At 39.7% G+C, this 25,106-nt stretch overlaps 1 protein-coding gene across 2 annotated transcripts in view; it reads right to left on the bottom strand.

The window, feature by feature from the left end:
• Nucleotides 1-25,106, bottom strand: part of Kcnk2 (potassium two pore domain channel subfamily K member 2) — a 197,612-nt gene that overhangs the window by 171,157 nt on the left and 1,349 nt on the right. For both annotated transcript variants that reach the window (XM_076548186.1, XM_076548187.1), the window contains exon 2: nt 24,879-25,077. In XM_076548186.1, the coding sequence (XP_076404301.1) occupies nt 24,879-24,912 (34 nt within the window). In that variant the 5' untranslated portion in view covers nt 24,913-25,077. The remainder of the gene's footprint in view (nt 1-24,878; nt 25,078-25,106) is intronic.

The raw sequence follows: 25,106 nt of genomic DNA on the forward strand, positions 1-25,106 counted from the left end.
GCATGTTCAAGTATGACAGGAGTCAATCCTATTAGAACAAAATTCTCCCCTAATTGATCTTTAGCTATGACAATAAAGTTCAAAATCTAAGTGGGTATTTTGAAGAAACAGACAACCTGGTTCTAAAATGCATTTGAAAAGACCTTGAAAAAAGAAGGACAACATTGAAAGACTGATGCAAAGTGGAAACTAGATCAATGGAGCAAAAGAGAAAGTCCACCTTTAGTCCTACACATACATAGATGGCCAACCAGTAAACCAAACCATCTCAGTGAGGAAGGGTACCTTTTCAGCCAATGCTTCTGGGACAGGGTATCCATATGAAAACAAATCTACCTATCCAAAATCAATTTAAAGTTGAAAACAGACTTAAAGATTAAAGCTAAAATGATATATTTCTGTAGAAAAAACTCTGAAGAATACCATCACAAACTTGAAACAGACAGGTCTCTTATACAATGCATGGAATGTTAACTATAAAAAGTAAATAAACTGGAATTTATAAATATGAAAGCTTACTAAGTAATACTGCTAAAATAATGAATAGATTATCAGTAGATGTGGGAGAAAATATTCACTATACATGTATCTAACCAAGGTTAACACATAGGAACACACACAGAGTCCTGAAGACCAATCAAAACCATCATACCCAAAATGGATAAGAATATAGAGCAGGAGGAATACAAAGTATACAACCATGCTAGAAAATAATATAGCTCTACAAAGAAAGTAAAGGATATACTTACTGTAGAAACCCAGCAATCCCATTTCTAAGTACCTATATAAGTAAGTTTAAAACTCAAGATCTTGAGCTGGTGAGACAGTCAGTGTTTACTATGCAAGCCTGACAACATGAGTTAAATTCTTGGAGCCCATAAAAAGCAGATATAGTGACATGCATCTATAATACCAGCACTGGAAAGTCATGGGACAGAGAGGTGGAATACTCTGCCTCAAGGTAACAAGGTAGCAGGAAAGAATGACTCCTAGAAGTTATCCTCTGACCTCCATAAAGGCAACATGGCATACATGCACCAATGCTCTCACAAAAATTCAATAACAAAATTTCTTAAAAAGCAAAGAATTAAAGAAAAAAAACCTCTTCTCACAGAACATGGAGAAATCAGGTTGTGCCTGACCTGGAAGCTTCATCCCTAATGGTTATCAATAGCAATGGAAAGTGTGGTATAAGCTGCTAGAGGCGAAAAGTAATCATCAATTCTACCTGGGAACCCCATGAGCTACAGTAAAGATCGGCCTGGCAAAGATAGGTCCACTGGTGCAATGGTGGCATGAATGTCATTGGCATCACCACTTTCTGTTGGATTTAAGTCTTTATCCATAGGATGAAACCCACTCCTGGTATCACTATTGGGCAAATACCTATGGTCAGACAGATCAAGACCCTAGGAGAGAACCTACTACTACTATTCAGCTGAATGGACATCCTACTAAACAAACTCATAGTGACATGATTATACCTGTAGAGGAAGGCACCTTTCAATCTTCATCAGAGAAGCTTCTGTTTGCAGTATCTGCTAACCAACACAGACAATGGGTCAAAGTCCAGAGGACAAGGGACTTCAAAAATGTCCATCCCTAAATGGAACACTCCCCTCTCTAAAGCTTCAGAGATCACCACAGAAAAGGGTGTAGAAAGAGTGTAAGAGCCAGAGGTGGTGGATGATCACAATACAACAATGTCTTCTGGATATAGCAGGGCAGCTACATCTGTGAACTCATAGTGGTTAGCATAGCATGCAGAAGGTCTGTTCAGCCCCAAGCCAGGCAAAATCCCAGCATGGAGAGGGGAGTTACATGTGAAGTTCTACCCCTATCCATGGAGTTATTGGTAATTATTTGTTGTGGGAGATTTGTTTGTGCTGCTGCTCTGAGACCGCCAATGGAGTCAGACCTTGGTTCAAATGGCATAGTCCACACTAAGCTAGCTGGAGTGAGCCATAGAGTTATCTGACTGACTGAGAGGAAGCTAGAGGGACACACAGGAGGAAGGAAGAGGGACCTAAGGAGATGCGTGGTCTTTTTTGAGCAGGGAAGGTGGAGAATGGGGAGATCGTTTCTCCATGGCTCTCTCAGGTTTATTTCCCTAATAAACTTCCAAGTTGTATTTTTTAATAAGCAATAAAAGAAGTAGCAATATCAGGCACCCAACAAGGGGCCTTAGATCACACCAAAGTGGTGCAGAGCCTCTGCCACTCATGGCAGGTGGTTCGGTTCTCCCCAATGCTGAATCCTGTGCTCTCTGCCCAGGTGCAGCAACAGCCACCTGGGGCAGCTGTCCTCTGCCACTGAAGGCAGGTGGCTCAGCCCCCTCCCATGCTGTGTCCCAGCTGCACAGTTTTCTCCTACCAGTTTCCCTACATTAGCTCTTCAGACAGCTCAGCTTCCCCTCTCTGCATGAAACATAAGCAACCACAGTGGCCACAGGCCCAGGCATGCAGTCTTGGGGCACAGCATGTTGTTGGCATCAGCAGGACTGGTGAAATACTTGGAAATTCTTAAAGGGGAAATTGAGTTTAAAAATGGGGAGAGGATTTTTCCCATGTTAAGAATCATAAATATCACAATACAGAGAGTTAAGACCCAGTTTAGTACTACTATGGATGGCTTGCAAATGGAAAAGTTAAATGAGGGAATTAAACCATTTATCTGGGATTGACATTATACTAATTTTAATTACTATCAGTTTGGTATTTCTTATTTTATCCTTAAAAATGGTTTGATAACTGTGCCAAATATGATAATTTGATGGATAAGACTTACTAATGAAAGTTTGATTGATAAGATATAAGCCTTAGAAAGACCTACTAATGAAAATAAGAAAAATATGCAAACACAGACAGAAGAATTCAGAGTAGAACCTACTGCACCATTGAATTGTGAAATTGAAGAAGAGAATACCAATGTTATTAGAAAACTAATTTTAGTTTATACAGTTACCATGTAAGAATGCCCAACTGATGATAGGCACCCCCAAGGCTATGCAGAAGTTGACTGGAATCCTGAAGAAATTTTATATTTGAAAGGATTTAATGAAGCAATAGTTTCATATTGTATGCATTCACCCTATATGAAGCAGGTATTAAATTCAAGGACAACTTGGAACAGAATTATCCCTTAAGACTGGAAAGATTTATCTACAGCAATATTGGAAACTGACTTTCAGTTACAATAGAAAACATGGTGTAAAGAAGAAGCTACGGTCATAAAACAATGAAGTAGGGGTAGAAATATGGAAATTTCCCAAGATCAGCTTCTTAATGTTTATCAAAAATTGCTGGGACATAATAATTGGCTATTGGCCCAAAATTGGATTAACAATTCAAGATTAAGTAATTTATTTTCAAACCTTACAAGGTGATAAGGACTTAAATTGTCCAAGGAAATTATCAGCTGAGTTTGAGAGAGAATTGGCTTTGGTAGAAGAAAAATTACAATTCACATTACAAGATGCACATGTGAATCCTTTGGATCCAGAAATTGATTGTATTCTGATTATTCTACTTTCTATGCATTCTCCCACAGGAATTCTTATGCAGAGAGAAGATAACATCTTAGAATAGATATTTAAACACGATAGTAGAGTAAAAAAATAAAGATCTATGTAGAAAAGGTTTCTGAATTTATTCTGAAGGAAAAATTGAGACTTTGTCAATTAGCAAGACTAGACTCAGCAGAAATTGTGATACCTTTTACTAATGTTGAAATTGCCTCATTATAGACAGAAAATAAACAATGGCAAAGAACTTGCAGTAATATTTGGGAGAGATTAGCAACAAATATCCCAAAAGCAAGAGATTTCAGTTTATAAAGAGAACTAATTGGATCCTTCCTCACATCTATGGGGAACACCAATATCTGGAGCCCCTACATTCTATACTAATGCAAACAAATCAGGAAAGGGAAGTTATAAGTCAGAAAAAATAAGTGGCAAAGTGGTTCAAAGCTCTTATGATTCAGTTCAAAAATCAGAATTAAATGCTATTCCATAGTATTATTAGATTTTTCAGGACATCTTAATATAGTTACTGACTCTCAATATGCAGGAAAGTTGTTTTACATATTGAAACCACTGAACTTACTCCAGATGATTCAAAATTATCTTTGTTATTTATTCAGTTACAAGAAATAGTCAGGAATAGAAAATATCCCTTATGTATAACACATATTAGATCCCATACAGGCCTACCAGGCCATCTAGCACAAGGTAATAATGAAATTGATCAACTATTGGTAGGAAATATGCTAGAAGCCTCAGAATTTCATAAGAAACACCATGTTAATAGCAAAGGTTTAACGAAAGATTTTTCTATCACTTGGCAACAAGCCAAGGAAATTATAAGGAAATGCCTTACATGTTCTTTGTATAACCAAACTCCACTACCTGTAGAAACTAACCCAAAGTGTACTCAAAGACATGAAATTTGACAAATGAATGTTTCATTTTGCAAAATTTGGAAAATTAAAATATGTGCACCATACCACAGATACATATTCAGGATTTCATTGGGAAACTGCTTTGAGTCCTAAAAAGGCTGATTCTGTAGTTACACATTTATTAGAGGTTAATGGCCATTATGGGGATACCTGTACAAATTAACACTGATAATGCTCTAGCATATGTCTCTAGTAAAATGAAACAGGTTTTTTTTGCATATTATAGGTATAGCACACAATCCTACAGGACAAGCAAATATAGAAAGATCTAATCACACTTTAAAAGATATGCTTAATAAACAGAAAGGGGTAATAAAGACTCCCCAGAGATAGAGTTCACACTGCTCTATTAAATTTAAATTTTCTAAATGATAATGAGAAAGGAAAGACAGCTGTGGAAAGACATTGGATAATAGAAAAAAATTACTGAATTAAATCATCATGTATACTTTAAAGATGTATTGACCTCAGAACAGAAACCAGGATATGTGTTACATTGGAGAAGAGGTTTTGCTTTTGTTTTCATTGGAGAAGAAAAGCTATGAATACCACCAAGATTGATAAAGATTAGATTTGAATAGGAGAAACTTCTTGATTAGGAGAGATAATAATTCATCAAACAGTGTGGCCATTCAATCTAAACTAACTTGTAAGTCTAACAAATGCCTTTCATTTGATCAGATATAACCTGCCAAAAAGGGAACTCCCCAAAGTTAGGGTTGGGGCAGGCTTTTGTTTTTTGTCTCTTCAAGAGAATAAAAGCATCCAACTAAGGAATCAGAAGACCACTGCACAAATGAGACATGTGAAAAAAAGGACAAATCATCCAGAGAAATGTCCCAAGAAAAAGGAGTAAATTATCTTAATAGTGTAGCACATTTCTAACAGAAAAAATTTCATAAATCTTCCCAAATGTTTGTTTCTGGTGTTCTCTATAGACATATATGCAAATGGTCTTTTTGTAGTACCAATTCAATTAAAATTTAAAGCTGGCTTTGGAGTTGGGATGCAGCTTTCTCCTTCTCTAAATGTAAGCATGCTTGCTGAAGGAAAATGCAAAGTCTCTGTCTCATGTCAGAAGAGCCACCTGGTATGGGGCAGAAGAAACTCAAAATCTAATGATATTGTCACTAATCTCATTCCTTTGGATTTATTTTGACTCTTTAAAACTTTTCTTAAGTTGTAAACAATATCTATTTTTATTTATTTATTTATTTATTTATTTATTTATTTATTTATTTATTTATTTATTTATTTATAAACTTTATATATATATATATATATATGTAAACTTTCTGTTGTGGTATTAATGGTCTTATAAAAGTACTAACTAATTCTAGAAATAGACTTTATGTGATTTCAGGCTTGAGTCTGAAGCAGGTAATTAAGAATTAAGCTGTGCATCCCAACGTGGTGATATATTGTGTACCCTAATAAAATTTGCGTGAAGATCAGAGAACATAACAAGACACTAGATTAAACATAGATGCCAGGTAGTGGTGGCACACATCTTTAATCCTAATATTTGGGGTCACACACCTTTAATCCCAGCACTAGGAAAGTTGAGACAGGAAATGATATGGGTGGGCAGAGAAAGATATAAGAGGCGTGATGAGACAGGAACTAAAGTCTTTTGGCTGAGGAAAGCTTTTCAGGCTGAGAAGTCCTAGAGGTAAGAAGTGGCTTGTTCCTTTGTCTCTCTGACCTTTCAGCATTCAATATTCTGGCTCCAGGTTTCTATTAAAAGACCATTTAGCAATTCCTGTTACATCCCAGATGTACTTAACAGATTGTGGCCCTTTAACCTCTCTGAGATCTGCTGCATATGACATTTGAAATGTTTAAGTTTTCTTTAGTGAACTGTGACTGTCCCTACAGTGACCCTTAAAATCTCTAAAAAGATGATGGTGCCCAGCAATGATGATTCCACCTGAATTATGGTAATGTCACTAAGCTGACAAATACCACCCAAAGATCAGCTTTAGATGACATACTGCTCAGGACAATTTCACAGAGATTAACTATGATGGTCCAGCTTCATAGACTACTCCAGCCAGGACTCCAGATAAGCCTTGCATTTTCCCATCACACTGAAGCTGGACAACAGCTAGATCTCCCAGCACTTGAACTTTATCTCAAATCTTTCAGGATCCCCTAAAGATGCTGTCACCCCCAGACAACCAGAAGTAATTTTAAGAACACAACACTTGCCAGGCGGTGGTGGCGCATGCCTTTAATCCCAGCACTCGGGAGGCAGAGCCAGGTGGATCTCTGTGAGTTCGAGGCCAGCCTGGTCTCCAAAGCGAATTCCAGGAAAGGCGCAAAGCTACACAAAGAAACCCTGTCTCGAAAAGAGACAAAAAAAAAAAAAAAAAAAAAAAAAAAGAACACAACACTTGCATTCTCAAGAGGTGGGGTGGGTGGGTTTTGGTCATTCAGTGGGTGGATGTTTGTCATTATTTAGGGGTGTTGGTTACAAGTTGTTATTGGTCATGGTCAGAAAAGAAACTAAACAAAGGAGATTAGATAAAGGGATCTTGTTCTGAAAAGAAAAAGAGGGGATATAGAAATGATAGAATAAAAGTGTATATTGTTGAATCTACTTTCAAACTAAAAAAGCAACGACCAGTCTCAAATAGTTTACAATGGTATGGATTTTTGTATATTAATACAAATTTAAGGTTATTTTATATGTATATGTATATATATATATGTTTCTACACTTGTTTAAGATATTTTTGTATATTGATACAAGTTAAAGCTTATTTTTGTTGTACTGTGTATATGTTTCTATTCTTGTTTAAGATATTGTACCTATGCAGCTCATTTAAAAATGTAATGTAAAGTTCTGGTCCTTGAAAGCTATTGAGGATAATGAAGATTAACCGTCAGTCATCTATAACAATCAAACTTATAGCCATGTTAGGTATGTTTACAAGGTCAAACAGATATATTTTAAATAGATAGATGACCTTCAAAGACCTTAGAGACCTACAGAATATGACACTTAAAAAGTTTTAATAACATAAGGATTTTTATGACAGTGAGACACATCTGCTCCTCCTGGCAGCACCGATTTACTTCAAAAGAGGATGAAGGGCATCCAAGAACCTCCAGATGCAGTATGCTTTCATTGTGGCAAAGTTAGCCACTGGGCAAAGAAACTGCCCTTGCCTTGACTGTTGACAGTCTGCTGTCCAAACTGGACAAGCAGGACACAAAAGAAGGTAACTGCCAAACTTTGCCAGGATAAGGTAGGACAGTTCTTCAAAATTTCTGCTTCACAGAAAAGTCTGTCAGATATTCTAGACCTATAGGCTGAAAATGGATGCCCAAATGTTTTAGAGGAACCTTGGGGTGACTGTCCAGGCAGCCAGATGTCTCTGTCATTTCTGAGTTTTGGAAGTTGCTTGCTCTGCACTTCCTGTTTAATCAGGTAATATTATATCTTTCTCAGGTCTCTGATGGAATTGAAGATGAGATAGTTATAGTCACAGTTTTCCATAGTTATAATAGAAAGTAAATCAGGTACAAAACTTTGGATTCACCAAAATAGGATAGATAATGGAATATTTTCTTTCAATTTGCCAAATACTAATGGACTGCCATTGTGAAGGTATTTTTCACTTGATAATTGTTCTTATTGTATATAGTTTTACTATGTTAGAGTTAAAACCCTTCCTTTTTATTTAGACAAAAAGGGGGGAATGTGATGGGAGATTTGTTTGTGTTGTTGCTCTGAGACTGCCAATGGACTCGGACTTTGGTTGGAAGGGTGGAGTCTACACTAAGTTGGCTGGGGTGGACCATAGAATTTCCTGGTAGACTGAGAGGAAATTAGAGGGACACACAGGAGGAAGCAGGAGAGGCCTAAGGAGATGAGTAGTCTTTTCCCAGCAGGGAAGGTGGAGAAGAGAGTGGGTGATTGTTTCTCCATGCCTCTGTGGATCTCTCAGGTTTATTTACCTAATATTTAACTCCTAAGATTTATTTTTTAATAAGCAATAAAAGAAGTTGCAATAATTATTAGCTGCTGGAAAAAGAAAGGTTAGTTTCTCTAAGAGTGTAACTCCTGATGCATCTGCTACACTCCAGCAGAAGACCATACATCAAGAATATTCAGGCATCATAAATATGCCTTGATGAGGGAAAAGAATACAAAGTTGAATGGAAAGGGAAGAGGGCACGGATCTGGGAAGAGTTAGGGAAGGAATGGAGAATATGATCAAAATATATTGTACAAAATTCTCAAAGAACTAACTAAAGTAAGAACTCTAAGTTCTTACAGACATGTGTGGATCAGTGTTTCTAGAAGATTCACTTATCACCACACAAAATCCCAAGCAACCAGATAGTCATTCAACAGGAAAAGAATAAACAATAGGTGGTACACTTTGCAGTGGAATATACCACTTAGGTGGCCCATGCCACAGCATGACTGGATCATAAATCCATCCTGTCCAGTGAGAGAAGCCAGAGTCTAGTTGCTAGACCAAAAGACACATACATAAAATCCCAATCATGTGATGTTACAAAAAAAGGTGAATCCATATAAAGAGAAGGAACATCAATGACTTCAGAAGTTGGGAAATGTTTCATAGTTACTGGTTGTGTTTATGGTTAATACTTACTCTAATTTTGGAAGTCTATTGAAAGCAATAGACTTCCTTGAGATCAAGGAATCAAACAATTGATATAAAACTAGAAATGGAGAGATACAACTGTCTTTAGTGAAAAATCCAAGGAGTTTAAAAAGAGGGAAACCATTAATACTTATAAAAACCATTTGATGGGATGTATAAATACAAATTCAGCCATCAGAATCAGTAAGTTTTTCCTTTGCTGGTAACATATACCAAAAAGGAAAAGAAGAAAATGTTTCTTTTTAAATGACAATGTAAACTAAAATAAGAAAGTCATAGGATTCTTGAAATCTGTGGGTCTTATAAAAGGAGAAAACAATAGGATAAATGAATATAAAAACAATCTCCTTAATGTAAGAATGTATACATATGTTCATTTATAACATGTATACACCGACATGTGTGCAAATGTATAAGGCCACTTCTGGGAGAATGCTATTACTACTTTATTTCATGTAAAAATTGTCTTAGCAATACCTTACATGATTAAAGTGTATTATAATAATATAATATGTTCTGAATTTTATGTAATTTTAAAAGTTATATGAAATGAAACTATCTGAAGCAAATTTAAAAGGATAATTCATTCAAACCAAGTATTGTGATATTTTACAAGGCTACTGAAATATAATACAAGGATGCATAATCTATAAAAGTAGATCAGTAGAACCTGGGGAGAATCATAAAAGAGGTGATACATATGTGAGAATTTGACATATGACCAGAGTGCAATTCAATCAAGAATGAAAAAAGAAAGAAAGAAAAAGAAAAAAAGATTAGCAACATCAGCTCAGGACTGGATGTCTATCCTGAGAGAGTCAGAACAGTTAATTAATCTCAAGTCAGATACCAAACAAAAACAAGCAAGTGGGCTAGAGCAGTGACTCTCAACCTTCCTAACGCTGTGACCCTTTAATACAGTACCTCATGTTGTGGTGACCCCCAACCATACAGTTATTTGCATTGCTACTTCATAACTGTAATTTTGTTACTGTCATAGATCATAATTTAAATATATGATATGTAGGCTATCTGATAAGTGACCTCTGTGAAAGGTCATTTGACCCCCAAATGGGTCATGACTCACAAGATGAGAACCACTGGGTTAAAGTGATAACTATAAAGATACTATTGGTATTAACTGGGATGTCTGAGGAAGCCCCAGATGGGTGCTAATAAATAGCTGCTGCATAGCAGAAGACAGTATAAATAAGGATATAAAACAAGTGGTGGGTTCAGAAGATGTGTTTGCAAGATGTATGACAGATCAGGATTTAAAAGCTATAATTACAGGAAGAGTACTTTACAAATTAACAAGAAACTGACAACCTAACAAAGAGATGAGCAACAAATATAAATAGACAATTCATAGACGCGGAAAACCAAATGGCCAACACATATGCATAAGTGTTTTCCAAATTCCCTAACAGGAAATGGAAACTGAAGTAACAAAACACAGCATCACTTCAGATCCATCAGACTGACAAAAAATAGCAGTAATAGTAACAGCATTGTCAGGGGGAGCTTGTGAGACTATATCTTGGGAACTGCTGATAGAAGCACAAACTTAAAGCATGATCTGGGAACATTCATTAAGAGAAAGAAACATAAACATTCAGAACCCACAACCCCTCTCCTGGATACATAGGAGAACACCCAAGAGCAGATGTGAGTCCAGATGTGGATTGTAGCACTCAGGATCAACAATGATGTATGCACAGAGGGAACCCTCCAAACATCCCTGCTGACTCGGGATTTACAGAAGAGCCAGGAGAGAAGATAAAATGTCATCCTCAAGACTCCATACCATCACCACAAACATCACCTCACAGCAACTCTGGTTCCCTGCAGAAGGCCCCACAAGACCAGCTCTGACAACATTCAGTGATGGAGGGGGTGGCTCATGGGGCCCTCTATTGGCTGTTGAGAGAGGCTGGGAGAGGAGAAATCACTGTCTTCAGTTGCACACCCAAATGCTGACCCCACGAGTGCCAATGGATAGCTCTCCACGGCCACACACTGCCCTGGATAAACTCAGTGTGTCACAAAACAAAATGAGTAGATGTGAACCTGAAATAATCATTTGTGTGTATGTGTGAGGGGACAAGGATAGTAGGGAGATCGGAGGGGGAGGAGGGGGAGAGCAGTCAGCATAGGCGTGAGTTAGTGTTTCTACCGCTACAAAGAAACACTGTGACCAAAAGCCACTTGGGGAAGAAGTCAGGACAGAAGGTCAAACAGGGCAGGAACCTGGAGGCAGGAGCTGATGCAGAGGCCATGGAGGATGCTGCTTACTGGCTTGATCTCCAAGGTTTGCTCAGCTTGCTTTCTTATGCACTCAGGACCACCAGCCCAGAGATAGCCCCTCCCACAAAGGGCCCTCCCACATCAATCACTAATTAAAAATGCTCTACAGGCTTTCCTAGAGCCAGATCTTATGGACGAATCTTCTCAATTCAGGTTCATCCTCTCAGTTGACTCTAGCTTATGTCAAGTTGACATAAAACTGCCTAGCATGGCGTGCATAGAAGTAATTTAAAATTTTCTTTAAAAAACAGTATAAAAGGAAATTATGTTTAATAAGCTTTTACTTTTCCATAGAAATGATAAAAAACCACATACTTGTTTGTGTGATTATAAACATACATATATACCGCATGTAGAGATGTGAGATATAGACTGGTAACCACCTGAAAAGATCCAGAAGGATGAGTATAAGACTATTTGTGAAGGTGTAATGTTAGTTAAAATGACTGCAGTAGAAGAGGAAAATAGCTTCTGGAGAGATGGCTCCATGGTTAAGAGCACTGGCTGCCCTCTAGAGGACACAGGTTTCGTTCTCAGCATCCACATGTGGCTTGCATCCACTTGCAACTCCAGCCCCAAGGTCTCCAGTGCCTTCTTTTGGCCTCTGTGGGTACTACATATGCATGTATATCTATGCAGGCAAAACGCTCATGCACATAAAATAAAAATAAATAAATCTTTTTTTTTCTTTTCTGCAAAAGGTGAAAATACAGGTGAGAGAAGAGAGGAAGTTAGGAACAAAGGAGGAACGAGAAAGAACATTATTCACACCCAGAGCACTATAGAACTCCCGCATACGTAAAAGTGTAAGCGTCTGTATGCAGCTTCCAGCCTGCGAACTGGTGAAAATGACCTCGATTGCTGAGTGTGCATCAAGCACCATATGTACTCATTTCTCCATCCTCTCCCACCCCACTACAAGGTTCAAACTGTTATTATCTTCATTTAGCCAACCATAAAACTAAGAGATGAGGTAACCTTTCCAAAATTACAATAATTCAGCTTCAGGTCTTGGATTTGAACTCAGATTGGATAAACCTGAAATCCTGGCCCATAACTGCTAGACATATTGCCTCTCAGCAAATATGTGTCTAGGACATTGTGTTGATCCAAATACACACATTGCAATGTGATACATGTATACCAATTCTGTTCTAGGAAAAAATATAAGTCATATGTATATATTTGAGCAAAAGGAAAAATGTATGCATGCAACTTTCAATCTGTATGCTCCAATTTGGAGAGTGAGGATACATGCAAAGACAATAATGGGTGATTCGGTTGTCATTCATTTGTTTGTTTGATTTTGAGATGAGACTCACGAAGCCCAATCTGGTCTTGAACTCACTATGTATACAAGTATGACCTTGAACTTCTGATCCTCCTTTCTCTACCTTCTAAGTGCTGGGTACAGGCATGCATCACTATGCTCATTTATGAGCTGCTGGAACTTGAACCCAGGGCTCTGTTCATGCTATGTGAGTACTCTGCCAACTGAGCCACACCCTGATCCCTGATGCTTTGTTTTTAATGTGTCCCTGAAACATTTGAAAAGAAACTATTCTCAAAAATTATGGAAAAATAATACTAACACAGCACTGAGGTTTTCCTTTCCTTGGATAGGCTCTGGTGTTTGAATATAGCTCTCTGAGTGGAAATGTCAGGCACACAGTCCCTCTTGAAGGAGATGCCATTCAGTTCAGTAGGGATTTTGACAAGTTGGAGGAAGAACATGACACGTAGCTTAGAAACCACAAGGCATCTTCGAGCACAGTGCCTCTGGAACATGGGACAGGGCAAGCCTTTCTGCATGAGAGCAGGGTTGTGATCTAGGAGGGTGTGTGAGCCTGTACAGACTTGAAATGCCAGGAACGGGAACATATCAGCCATGTGAGGGGATGGGGCCCCTGTGATGCTAAGCTTCATGTCCCAAACACTCCCAGAGTGGCCCTGACACTTACAATACCTTCTTTCTAGTCCCAGTCTCATAGTCGTTAGTCAACCACACAAGCCTGTCCAGAGAATGCCAGAGTCCCGGTGTGATGCCTAGTGGTTCCAGTGAGCTCCCAAGTGTCATAGCAGGTCCATTCCTGATAGAGCACTTGTCCTGTTTGGGTCCCTATACTCTCCTGAAGGTGATCATTCCACTTATTTTCCAGAAGCAAAATAAATGCCCCATCCAAGAGGGCAACCAAGAAGGGAAATCTCCTGATCTCTGTGGGTCCTGGTGATAAGAATATTGTGTGCTTTCAAGTGTAGTCATGGGAAGACACAAAAAGCAAGCACAGTGTAAAACAGGGAGGCAATATCCAAGATGGCAGTCGCCAGCATGTGAGAATCAGCATTGCACTGAGCCATCTCACTTCCATTTTTCTTCACTTGTGAAAAGTTAAACGTTTTGTTATCAAATAAATCTTTTTTAAAAAGATTTACAATACTCCAGTATCATTTCTGGTTTTGGTAAAAAAAAAAAGACATCAAACCAAATTTAAGAATTTGTCACTTATTAAAAGATGCTCTCTGGTTGATGGGTGTGAGTTACAACAGTCTTACGATGCCCAGTCTGTGCGTGGCATGGCCAGGCTTGCTAACTAGGGCATGCAGCCATTGACTGTGATTGTCTTGTGCTCAACTTAAATGGACTCGTCTCTCCCCATTGTCTAACTGCTTCAACAGAGTTCCACTCAAACTATAAAAATACTGAGGTTGACATATTTATAGCCAGGGGACAGATTTTAAAGATGATTCATTGATGGTTCACTGGACTGGCATGCTCAAGCTTCCTGGGATTGGGTAAAATAGTGGGGTCTGCTTTGTTAAAAGAGGTGGGCAGGGAGGTGTCTGCAGTAGCAAATTGGCTAGTGCCTAGAGAGCTTACAGAGTTCCAAGAAGAAATTCTTTCCTATAATAGAGTGGGAGATTAAAAAAAACTACTAAGCCTCAGAGAAAGTGGCTAAAATTAAGGATAGATTTAGGGGAAGGGATTTACAACATTGCTTCACAGTAGCAATCTCTCCTTTGAAACCCAAAGTGCCCATCATAGGGACTCCACTTACAGTCTCCAAGTCCGTAGGTTGCACAAAGCTGTGTATTAACAGCCATACTGCTTGCACTCACTCGGGCACTGCGTAATTCAGCTATGTCTCCTTCAATCTTTAGTAATTCCTTTCCTTCTGCATGATCCTGCCCCACTAATAAAGTCACCCACAGACCCACAGTCCCCAGAGAGGAAGGATGAAGACATAAGTCCATCATTGGCTATCTACAAGTCTCAAAAGCCAAAGTTCTCCCACAAATGTTAAGGCTGAAGGGAGAATGTGTGAACTCTGGAGTTCTCATATTGTCTTTCCCACTGCATAAAAGATAAAGGTGACATGGGTAAGAAAAGAGAAAAATTAAGAGGAGAGATATCAAATGCCCCTATGTCCTTGGGAAGGGACCCTGAACCATCCAATCCTGGGTCATGTCGGTTATGGGGGGGTCCACAGCCTCCACACAGGTTAGCAGGGTGGGGGTACCTCTGACTGTAACTTCCTCGAATGCATCTCAGCAATGCTGTGGGATTCTTACAAATGCCCTCTGCCCTACCCACAAGGTAGTAGTTGAATATCAATGCAGACTGAAGATATCCAGCCCAAAGGGGTCTGGGACCATGTCAGAAAATACCCTATGGACCCTGTGTGGCAAGAAGACAGCCACACATTTCTCTAGTCTCGTGAGAGATGCTCAGAAATTACTAAACAGACTTGAAGAGTGCTGACATGTAAGGCAAGGCAGACACAGCAACATGGAAGGACTCAGTGACTAAAGATATCACGGCAGGCTGTAAAAAATATTTCTTAATATCTACTATGCAACTATCACCCCCCAATGAAAGCCCATGGTTATGCTTGTTTCAAAATGTTGGATCACCAAAAATGAAAAAAAAATTGTTTTTCTGGCAATATTGAAAAAGTGCTGATCACAACCAAAGACGAGAATTAGGCAGAGCAGGGTATGTAGAAAATGAGGTCCTGAGGTCCTCCCTGCACATCACATTTAAATCAGAGATCCTCCACTCCCAGTGAGACTGAGAGTGTATGATGGGAGCTTAGCATAAAGCAGAAAGTGAACCTTCTACAATTCACACATCCCAAAGAGGACTGTTCTTCAACTATCACACTGGGGACTCTCTGGGTTTCAGAAGCACTGAAGCTGAAAATATTCTGGGCACCCATATTCTGAAGCTGGCTTCTGAGGCAGCTCATGGCCCCCCAAGAAAACAAGTGTTATCACCGGTGCGCAGCCAATTTACAGACCATTTGAGAAGAGAGTCCAAATGTTTCTGTAGTCAGACTTTATCCTTCATTTCTGACAAGGTTTCTAAGCTGGACAAACTATGTACTGGGTTTGATTCCAAACATTGCTCACAGGGTTCAAAACACAGAATGTCTTTAAAGTATTATCCCATAGCAGGGCAGACTAGAAGAGGGAGTATCTGGAGGGATATTCTAACACTGGAGACATTTCAAAAGTTTATGTAGAAACTTATTACTCTAAAAGTTTCCTAAGAATACACACATATGCATATATAAAAAAGTTTAAATGGAGTTACCTGGTAATGGGGTAGCGATAACCCTACTGGACATTGCAAGCTAACAAAAAGCCTAGTGCCAGGCATGGGTTACCTTTTTTGCTGTCATTAGCCAGTGATTACCCACAGACACCCCCCAACATTAGAAACTATTGCCAATCCTCTTGGTTACCCTCCAAACCTGACCCTATTGTCAACGACACCACATATTGAGTCACAGAACATGGAGAAGCCAAGCTGGGACTGCCCTGGAAGCCTCATGTCTACTAACTAGCTTTCGAAGTGTTTAAAGGTACTGTGAATGCTACAAGAGGAGAAGAGTCATCATGAATCTTACCAGCTGTGTACCCTGTGAGCTCTGATAACAAGATAGGCTCCTGTGCAACTGAGGCACAAACGTCGTTGGGGTAACCAACCACTTTCCAGTCAGATTTAAGGCCTGATCCACAAGTTGGAAATCATACCTGGAACTGTTACTTGGTTCATGAACCTATGGCGAGAAAGTCCATGACTCTAAGGGAGAAGTGACTACTATGATAAGTCTGCAGATGGATATAATACTAAACTGAATTCCAATGACTTCTCATGCTATCCAGAGATTACCACATCTATCAATCATCACTGGTAAGGCTTTTATTTGCAATAGATGGTGGTTAACACAGAGATAAACTGGTCAAGGTATAGAGAATGAGAGACTTTGGAGTGCTCAGTCCTGAATGGGATATCTATATGGTACTCCAAGGCTCAGGACTGTGGAAAAGGGAACCAAAATACCATAAGAGTCAGAGCTGATGGATGGTTACAAGGAAGCAATCTATTCTGCCTCCTTTTATCTGACACCCTGACATCATGCAAGCAAGGTAACTTCTATCTGTATCATCAACTGGATAGAGTGGGTTTCCATCCAGCCTAAAAGGGTCCTCTGTCTTTCTTTGTCTCTGTCTCTCTTACTTCCCTATGTCCCTGTAGAGAGGGTAGAGAGGGATATGCCAAATTGGCATGGCCTTATCAATTTATAGAAATACTCAGCCATGCAGTGGAGGTGCACACTTTTAATCCCAGCACTCAGGAGGCAGTGGTAGGTGGATCTCTGTGAGTTCGAGGCCAGCCTGGGCTACAGAGTGAGTTCCAGGAAAGGCTCCAAAGCTACACAGAGAAAACCTGTCTTAAAAAAACAAAAAAAAGAAAAAGAAAAGAGAAAAGAAATACTCCCTAGCAGGCTTGACTTTCTATACACAGAGGGGTGAGAATGGGTAGTGTTGCAGGCCAGATGTAGTTTCTCAACTCACTTCATATTTGAATGAATATGCTAAACAATCCACTTATTTGGGGCAAGTTCATTGAATTTCATCAGCAGTGTGTGGTGGTATTGTGTTCCCCAAAATATTGTGTACCCTAATAAACTTATCTGGGGTCAGAGAACAGAAAAGCCACTAGATAGGATAGGCAGTGGTAGCACACACCTTTAATCCTAGCATTCCAGAGGCAGAAATCCATGTGTTCAAGGATACAGCCAAGCATAGTGACTCATGCCTTTAATCCCAGAGAGTGATGGTAGAAAGCAGAAAGGTATATAAGGCATGAGGACCAGAAACTAGAAGCATTTTGGCTGGTTAAGCTTTCAGGCTTTCAGGCAGTAGATCAGCTGAGATTCATTCTGAGGAAACAGGATCAGCTGAGGAACTGGCAAGGTGAGGTTAGCTGTGGCTTGTTCTGTCTCTCTGATCTTCTAGCATTCACCCCAATAACTGGACTCAGGTTTGATTTTATTAATAAGAACTTTTTAAGATTCCTGCTACAGTAATATGTTTCATTTTTATTAGTTATACATTCTCAAGATAACTACCCTCTTGATGGGACAGTGTTTTCCATTGTTAATGGTTGACTTCTCTCTATTAATTTAAATTAAACATGCAATTGCCATTGGCACAGTCTAAGTCTTCTAAGTAGATTTGTGAGATATTTTGGAAGCCAGAAGTTTGCTGACACCATTCAACAAAAAAGGAGCAGAAGCAAAGAAAACTACATGCCAGAATCTCCCAGATAGATAGATAGATAGATAAAGATACAGATATCATCTAATTTTTTCCATCAACATATAAAACATAAAGATCCTTCATAGGCATCTGGAGTTAATACTAAACACAGGCTTGTTAAAGATTCAAAATTCAACTAATATACTTGACCAGACTGACAAATTATAGGATACAAAATATATCACATAGCCATAAGAATGGTGTTGGGGGAAAAATAAGAGCTTCCCATAACTAGTCTCTTAACAAACACAGGGGTAGACCAGGATTTTTTAATCTAGTAGAGGATGTCTTCATAAACCTCTAACTAACCATGTTTAGTGATAAAGGCTAGATAGAGATCCATTCCTGCCAAGAACAGAACAAGGCAAGGATGTTTATTCACCACACTCTTATCCACCACACTCCTGTTCCACACGGCACTGAAACCCCTCACCAGTGCAATAGGGGAAGCAAAAACATGACAGCTGCACCCTGGGAAAGAAGAGACAGAAATGTCACTGCGAAGTGACATGTTCTATACTAAAAATAACCTAAATCACTTCTCAAAAGAAGCTCCTAGGAGTGAAGAAATAGAGAAGGTCATTAGGGCCATGTCAGCCAGTCTATGAAGATCAACCCAACACATTCGAGTGTTAGCAATGAACGTGGAGGCGGAAGCTCCAGGACACCATTTACAATAGCTCTGAAAGGTGGCATGTTCGGGCGCGAATCTAACAAGTGAAATGTGCAGAATTTGTAGGAAGGACCCAGAAAATGCCGATGACAGAAGAGCTAAGTGTGTGAATGGGAAGGCTTGACATTGCTAAGATGTCATTTCTCCACAGACTGATGATGTGAGCCAACTAACTCCTCCACCCCACAGGGTATGTGTAAATAACACAAGTCGGTCTGAAAACTTACATGGGGAATGGCTGCAGGGATGGCTCAGTGCTCAAAGCATGCACAGCACAAACACGAGGGAGAACAGGAGGTCAGAGCCCAGAAGCCATTCAACGCCAGGCGGGCCTAGCAGCCTGTCTGTAACCCCAGCCTCCTATGAAGTTGGAATCCCCAGAGCAAGTTGGCTAGCAAGACTAGGCCGATCAGCAAGCTCTGGGGTTGATTGAGAGACCCTGCCTCAGTGCACAAGGTGGAAGGGCAATAGAGGATGATTCCCAACATCAGCCATGGTGTTGCCCATGCACACTCATAGGTGTGCAAAGCATGCATGTGCACACATACACCACACACAAACACATGTACCACACATACACAAAGAGGAAAGGTACAAGTAAAACTTATATGGAATAGCAAATAACTTGAAAACTAATTCTGAAAAGAAGAATAATTTAAAGGACTTGCATTGCATGATCCTATAGCTAATTGTAAAGCTGAATTAAGCAAGAGAATATGGTATCATAGAAATTATGCACAGAGCTAACAGGGCACAGTAGCCTAAAAATATCTCTCAGAAGAATGGCAAATGCATTTGTAGTGCAAAAGAAATTCTGTGGATGAATGTGTGTGTGTGTGTGTGTGTGTGTGTGTGTGTGTGTGTTTATGTGTGTATATTGTGTGTATAAATTTTAATCTGTAGTTCATCTCTACTACACAACTTAACTCAAAGTAGTTCATGGACCCAAATGTAAAATATAAAATTAAAATACAAGTATTCTATGAACACTAACGAAAACTTTTGTGACTTTGGATTAGGAAAAGAATTTGAATAACACAGTAATGACATGACCCACAAAAAGAAAAAAAAATATCAATTGCACTTCACCAAAATTATAATGGTTTTTTCCTAAGATAGATTGTTAAGAGCATGTGGCAACCAATAAAAATTATCTGTGCATCACAGATCTGAGGGATTACTTACATTTTTAACATTATAAGAACTCTCAAAACCATCAATAAAAACTTGACAAAGATCCAGGGTTTTTTTTTTTAATGGGCAAAGATTTGAATAGGCATTTCCAGAAAAAAAGGATATTCAGGCAAATAAGCATACAAGATGACAAGCAAGTCACACCCCTGTTGATGTTTGTTTCTAGGGGTAGGGATATTTTATTCCTTAGCTATTCTGATATGAGCGGCACTTGTAAGCAGCTGAGTAATAAACACACATGTGTGTGCACAGGCACACACAGACAGTTAAAAATAATATAGATTTTTGAAATTTCCAGATATGGTTGCATGTATTTTTAATTCAAGAGCTAGAGGGGTAGAGACAGGTAGATCTCTGGAGCTTGCTGACTCACCTACTTGGTGAGTTCAAGGCCAGTATCTAAAAAAGGGTCAGGATGGATGGCCCTGGGGAAAGACACCTGAGACTGTCATCTGGCCTTTGTAAACACACAAGTCTCTCTCAAACACATGTACACAAAGAAAAGTCTTAGACAATGTGACTGATACAAAATCAACACGTTACATTTCACAACCACCAGTTGTTAATCTGTCTGAGATACTCAGCCCTGCTCTTACAGTTCCCTATTTTTCTCTTGCACCTATAAACTGCAGCTTCCTCAGCTTACACGAGGAAAACATCAAGCTGCTAGACTGAAATGATCAGAAAGTCTATGACATGAGCCTCAAACCCTGTACCTGTCAGAGGCAGTTAATGGCCTCCAAGGAGCAGTGGGGCAGAGTGCCAGCTGTTGTCACCGCCCACTTAAGATACAATCCCAGATGTGTGCTTACTCTATAGTTGTCCAACTCTGTGTCAATATCACCCCCAAGAAAAGACAGCCCAGAGCACAGCCAGGGCCTCATTACAAGAATTCCTTCCCTGATGAGTAGTGTGGAATGTCTACTTTCTCCTCTGTACCAACAACAAATTAAAATACAATACTGCCCAAGTTAGACCTCAGGAACCAATGAGCTCATTGGCTTATTTATAGGTCACAGACGAGGGGTTGCCCAAAAGAGCATGGATGACCCCAAAGCAGCTACACTGGGAAGTCTTCACCTAGCATGGCTGATGGCTTGCCCTTAGCCACAGAGATGGAGGCTCAACCTCCCCACCCTATGTACATACTCTAGCACTTTCTGTGAACTCGCATGTAATGGGCACAATTGCATACAAATGGCTGGAAAGAGCACTGGAATCCCAAATGAGGGTCTGGGGACACTCCCTACTCCCTCATATGAAGCAGTGTCAACAGTCAACAAGCCTGAGAGTGGACAATCGCTCATGAGCAGGCACTAATAAAAATGGCAGCTGTTTTGCTTGGAGGATAGTGATTACAACAGGAATTGTAAAATAAGAAACAAATGAACGGACATGGACACTCTCACCCTCCTTATGTGAAGAGGACCATGACTTCAGACACTTGGCTACTTCTGAATCCTTGACTTGGACTGAACCCAGTTACACTGTACTGTCTTTGTGTGTGATGGGTGGGCCTCTGTGAGTGGTGTAACACAAAATTAGTGTTAATTAGAGATCAAGTTTAAGATTCCTGTTAACACGTGAGAGCAGGAGATGAATCAAATACTTCTGGGTAAAAATCAGAGAGGATCATGAAGCCATTAAACAAATCCCCCCAATGTGCTAAGTTTCACCGCTTCCCACCCAACCGTCTGCTTCAACAATTATACTTCATTTCTGCATTTATTTACCCCATGCAGAAGATGAAGTATAGCCTCCATTTCCACAACAGGAATAACAAAAAACAAGCTCATCAATGTGGAGGTTTGTGGGAAAGAAAATGATACTACACAGATGCAAGATCATATTTTTAATGGCCATGCCCACATGCCAGTGATTTTTTTTTCCCAATTGAAAATTCTAACCACTGGGTTATTTCCTATCTGGGATGTGGGAGCCTGAGCAGCAATGCGAGGATTGTGGTCCTGCCCAAGTGCTTTGCACGTGTGCTTGGAACAAGAAGACACGATAAATTGAATCATCAAAATACGTTACCCACAGAAATCTTTGCTTTTTGCAAGCACTGTGGAAAGATGCCATAGGAAACATTTTTAGCCCTTGAGTTTGCAGAAGGTCACTTCTGCTGCTAATATCTGCACCACCAGCTACAGCAGGGTTCCTAAGATGAGTACACAGGCTATGTGTAAATGCTGAAGGGGGAAATTGAGTAACAACAGTCAACTGAGTGCATGGTCTTATAAGCATCAAGGCCATAAGCAAATGAATTTTGCCCCTTGCCTGGAAAACAACTGGAAAAGCCTTCATTGTTTTTAATTCATGCAACCTAATTGCCTTATTAATTCCATTTTGTTGTGCTTGTTTTTTGAGGCAGGTCTCGCTCTGTGGTCTGAGATGTTTTGGAACCGAAGATGAGCCTCCTACCTCAGTCTCCCAAGAGCTAGAATGCCGGGCTTGAACCACTACACCTGCCTGGTGCTCCTTCTTATTGTACTTTGAGCTTTGCTTGACATTTTTGTGACTTAGCTGACCAGTACTCAGAGAACAGATATTTGATCAGCTTGTGCCATTGACTGGTCTTTAGTTCAACCAAAGAATTGGGGCTAAATAGCCCCAAATATCAGATTATCAGAACACAAAAGTTAAAGACCCATGAAGCTTGTATAATTTAAACATCCTAACAACACTTACTACCTGTCAGACAACCAACACAGTGATCTAATTCAACCTTCACAAGTATGAGAAGTCATATCATCTTGTTTTACATATAAGATGCTAGAAATAGCACTTAGGAAGTTTTCCCAAAACCTTACCATTGATAAATGGTAGGTCTGGAATTCTAACACATAGTTGTCTGACTCAAAATACCTGACCCTCCTTCTTTTACACCCACTTCCCACAGTGGTCAACACCCACCCTTCTCACTACAACAGACATTGTGCAACTCTGCCTATGGACCTTCTGGTGTCCTATTGCTGATGGGAGAAATCAAAATTATCATCGGCTACCCATAGCCTCTCTTGCCGCTGAGCTGTGCAGGGTTACACCTACTTCCTCCGGTTGAAGATATTCCCCAATTCTGTGGCTGTTTTGTTTAGTGTGGATGAGATCAGCTCTCACTGAACAGCTGACACTGGCTTTGAACTCATGTCCCCGACTCCCAGGTGGAAAGCTCCAGAACCACAGAGACACACCGCCCTCTCCTTTTCCTCACAGGCCGGGACCAGTGTGAGAACTCCCTGACTGTTGCATCATTTCTTGATTGAGATTCCAGAAGTGTGTATAACAATTCCAGATGACTCTGGCCTGACAAAGTACGAACCCCTAAAAGAGCTGCAGGGCTATTGCTAGGGACTGTCTTACTCTAGTTAGAATTTCTACCTGGTAATGGTACCTGTGAAAGTCATATCTAAGTTGACTGAACAACTAAAGGGATAATTTAAGCTTAGCCATTTTTATATATGATATTATACATGCTATAATTTAAGCTCACCCCGAAGCTACATGTAATTATCCCAAAGTGTTTCACCTTTTGATGACCGTTGCTCAGTTACAGTTTTTCCTGGTTCCTACTCCAAGGATCCCACCACCACTTCTAACACATGTACAGCATTCTTCTTCTCTACTTAAAGTAGAGAGGGGCAGGTTCAATTAACAAACATCTATGCCAAGTACGCCAGAGGGGAAAACCAGAGCGCCAGAATGGTGCTGTCTGGCATTGTGAAGAAGGTGACAGCGTCATGGACGAGTTTGCACCTCTCTTCCACTGGATGACTTCCTCTTGTCACTCTGGACTCCAAGGACCCTTTTATCCATTCATATCTCAGTTTATTTTCACACCCCTTACAGCTAAAAGATGATCAGTCCAATGGAGGACACCGTCAGCATCTCAGCCTGTCTGTTCACCCTCAGCAGAGGGAGGTCCTAACACGCTAACTTATCCAATGTTCCAGCACACAGGCTGGCACCAGGACCTTACATACAGACTGGAAACAAGGTATGCTTGGCTGAGCTGTTCCCAGGTGACACTCTTCCAAAGAAATAATAAATCAAAAGAAGAGTAACCAAAGTGGCAGTGAATTAAAAATTGACTTTTAAAGAAACCCCTTACTGGAAAAGGCAATATAATGTAATTCCCTTATTATATAATCCTTTGATACATGCAGCTCAATCACACTCATGAATAAATTTACTCGGTGAATCAAGATTTATCTTCCAATTAACTTGGCAACAGACTTTGTTCAACACTCAAAACTGACTACTACATCTAAATCTTCTCTGTGGTCAACACTTAAGAGTGAAACTTGCCAGAGTTAATATCTGCACAGAGATAAAGTTTTCATAGGCTTGGTTCACATTTGTAAGAGCATGTCAGCACACTTAGAAATGAGAAGTCTTAGTCTCAAGTGACTTGTTGACTACTCTGGACATAAACTTTGGAAATACAAAAGGAATCCGGGTGTCAGTTCCAAAGAAGTCTATTCTGTGTGGTGACACCTTCTCCTTGCCCATTCACAGATTCTAAATGTGTCTTCCCAGCAGGAAGATAAGATAGATAAATAAGATTCACCCAGGAAATAGTCCAGATTCTCTCTAAATCCTGATAGTATTGCATGAATCTCTATACATGCATGCTTTGATTACAGGATGAGCGACATGAAATCAAAGTCATAGGGTTTAAACCATCAGCATGCAGATTCAGTGTAATTTACAGATATACATTGACAGGTCATGTATTGCCAGAATAACACATCACACAAGAAAGCCTGGAGCGATGTGCCTGCCATACAAGGCACTCTAAATCAACCTTCAATTTCTTCCATCATTGCAGAATCATGGAAGGCATTTCATCCACGACCCTTCTGCTGGAGTTTAATTATAGACTAGTCTGCAAAAAGACCTACATCAAACACTTTTCTGATCTACTCAACAGCATGCCCTACATTTTTTTTTAAACAAACAAGACTCTTGATTACAGCAAGGATACTTACGGTAGAAGTTCCTCTTCACTCGTGGGTTCATCATTTGGAGATGTTTTCATCAGGAGTTGTCATGCTTTTGATCTTTTACGCTGTTCTTCCTCCTAGGTTTCTTGTCCGTAATGTCCAAAACAGAGTCACTTGAAGTAGCAAGCCATGGTCCCATACTGTTTCTTTTTTGTGTGTGAATGTTACCCTGTAGATCGATTTCCTGTCCAAAAACACTCAAAATGAACAAAC

The sequence above is a fragment of the Peromyscus maniculatus genome, chromosome 11 (assembly GCF_049852395.1).
Source record: "Peromyscus maniculatus bairdii isolate BWxNUB_F1_BW_parent chromosome 11, HU_Pman_BW_mat_3.1, whole genome shotgun sequence".
Taxonomy (NCBI): domain Eukaryota; kingdom Metazoa; phylum Chordata; class Mammalia; order Rodentia; family Cricetidae; genus Peromyscus; species Peromyscus maniculatus.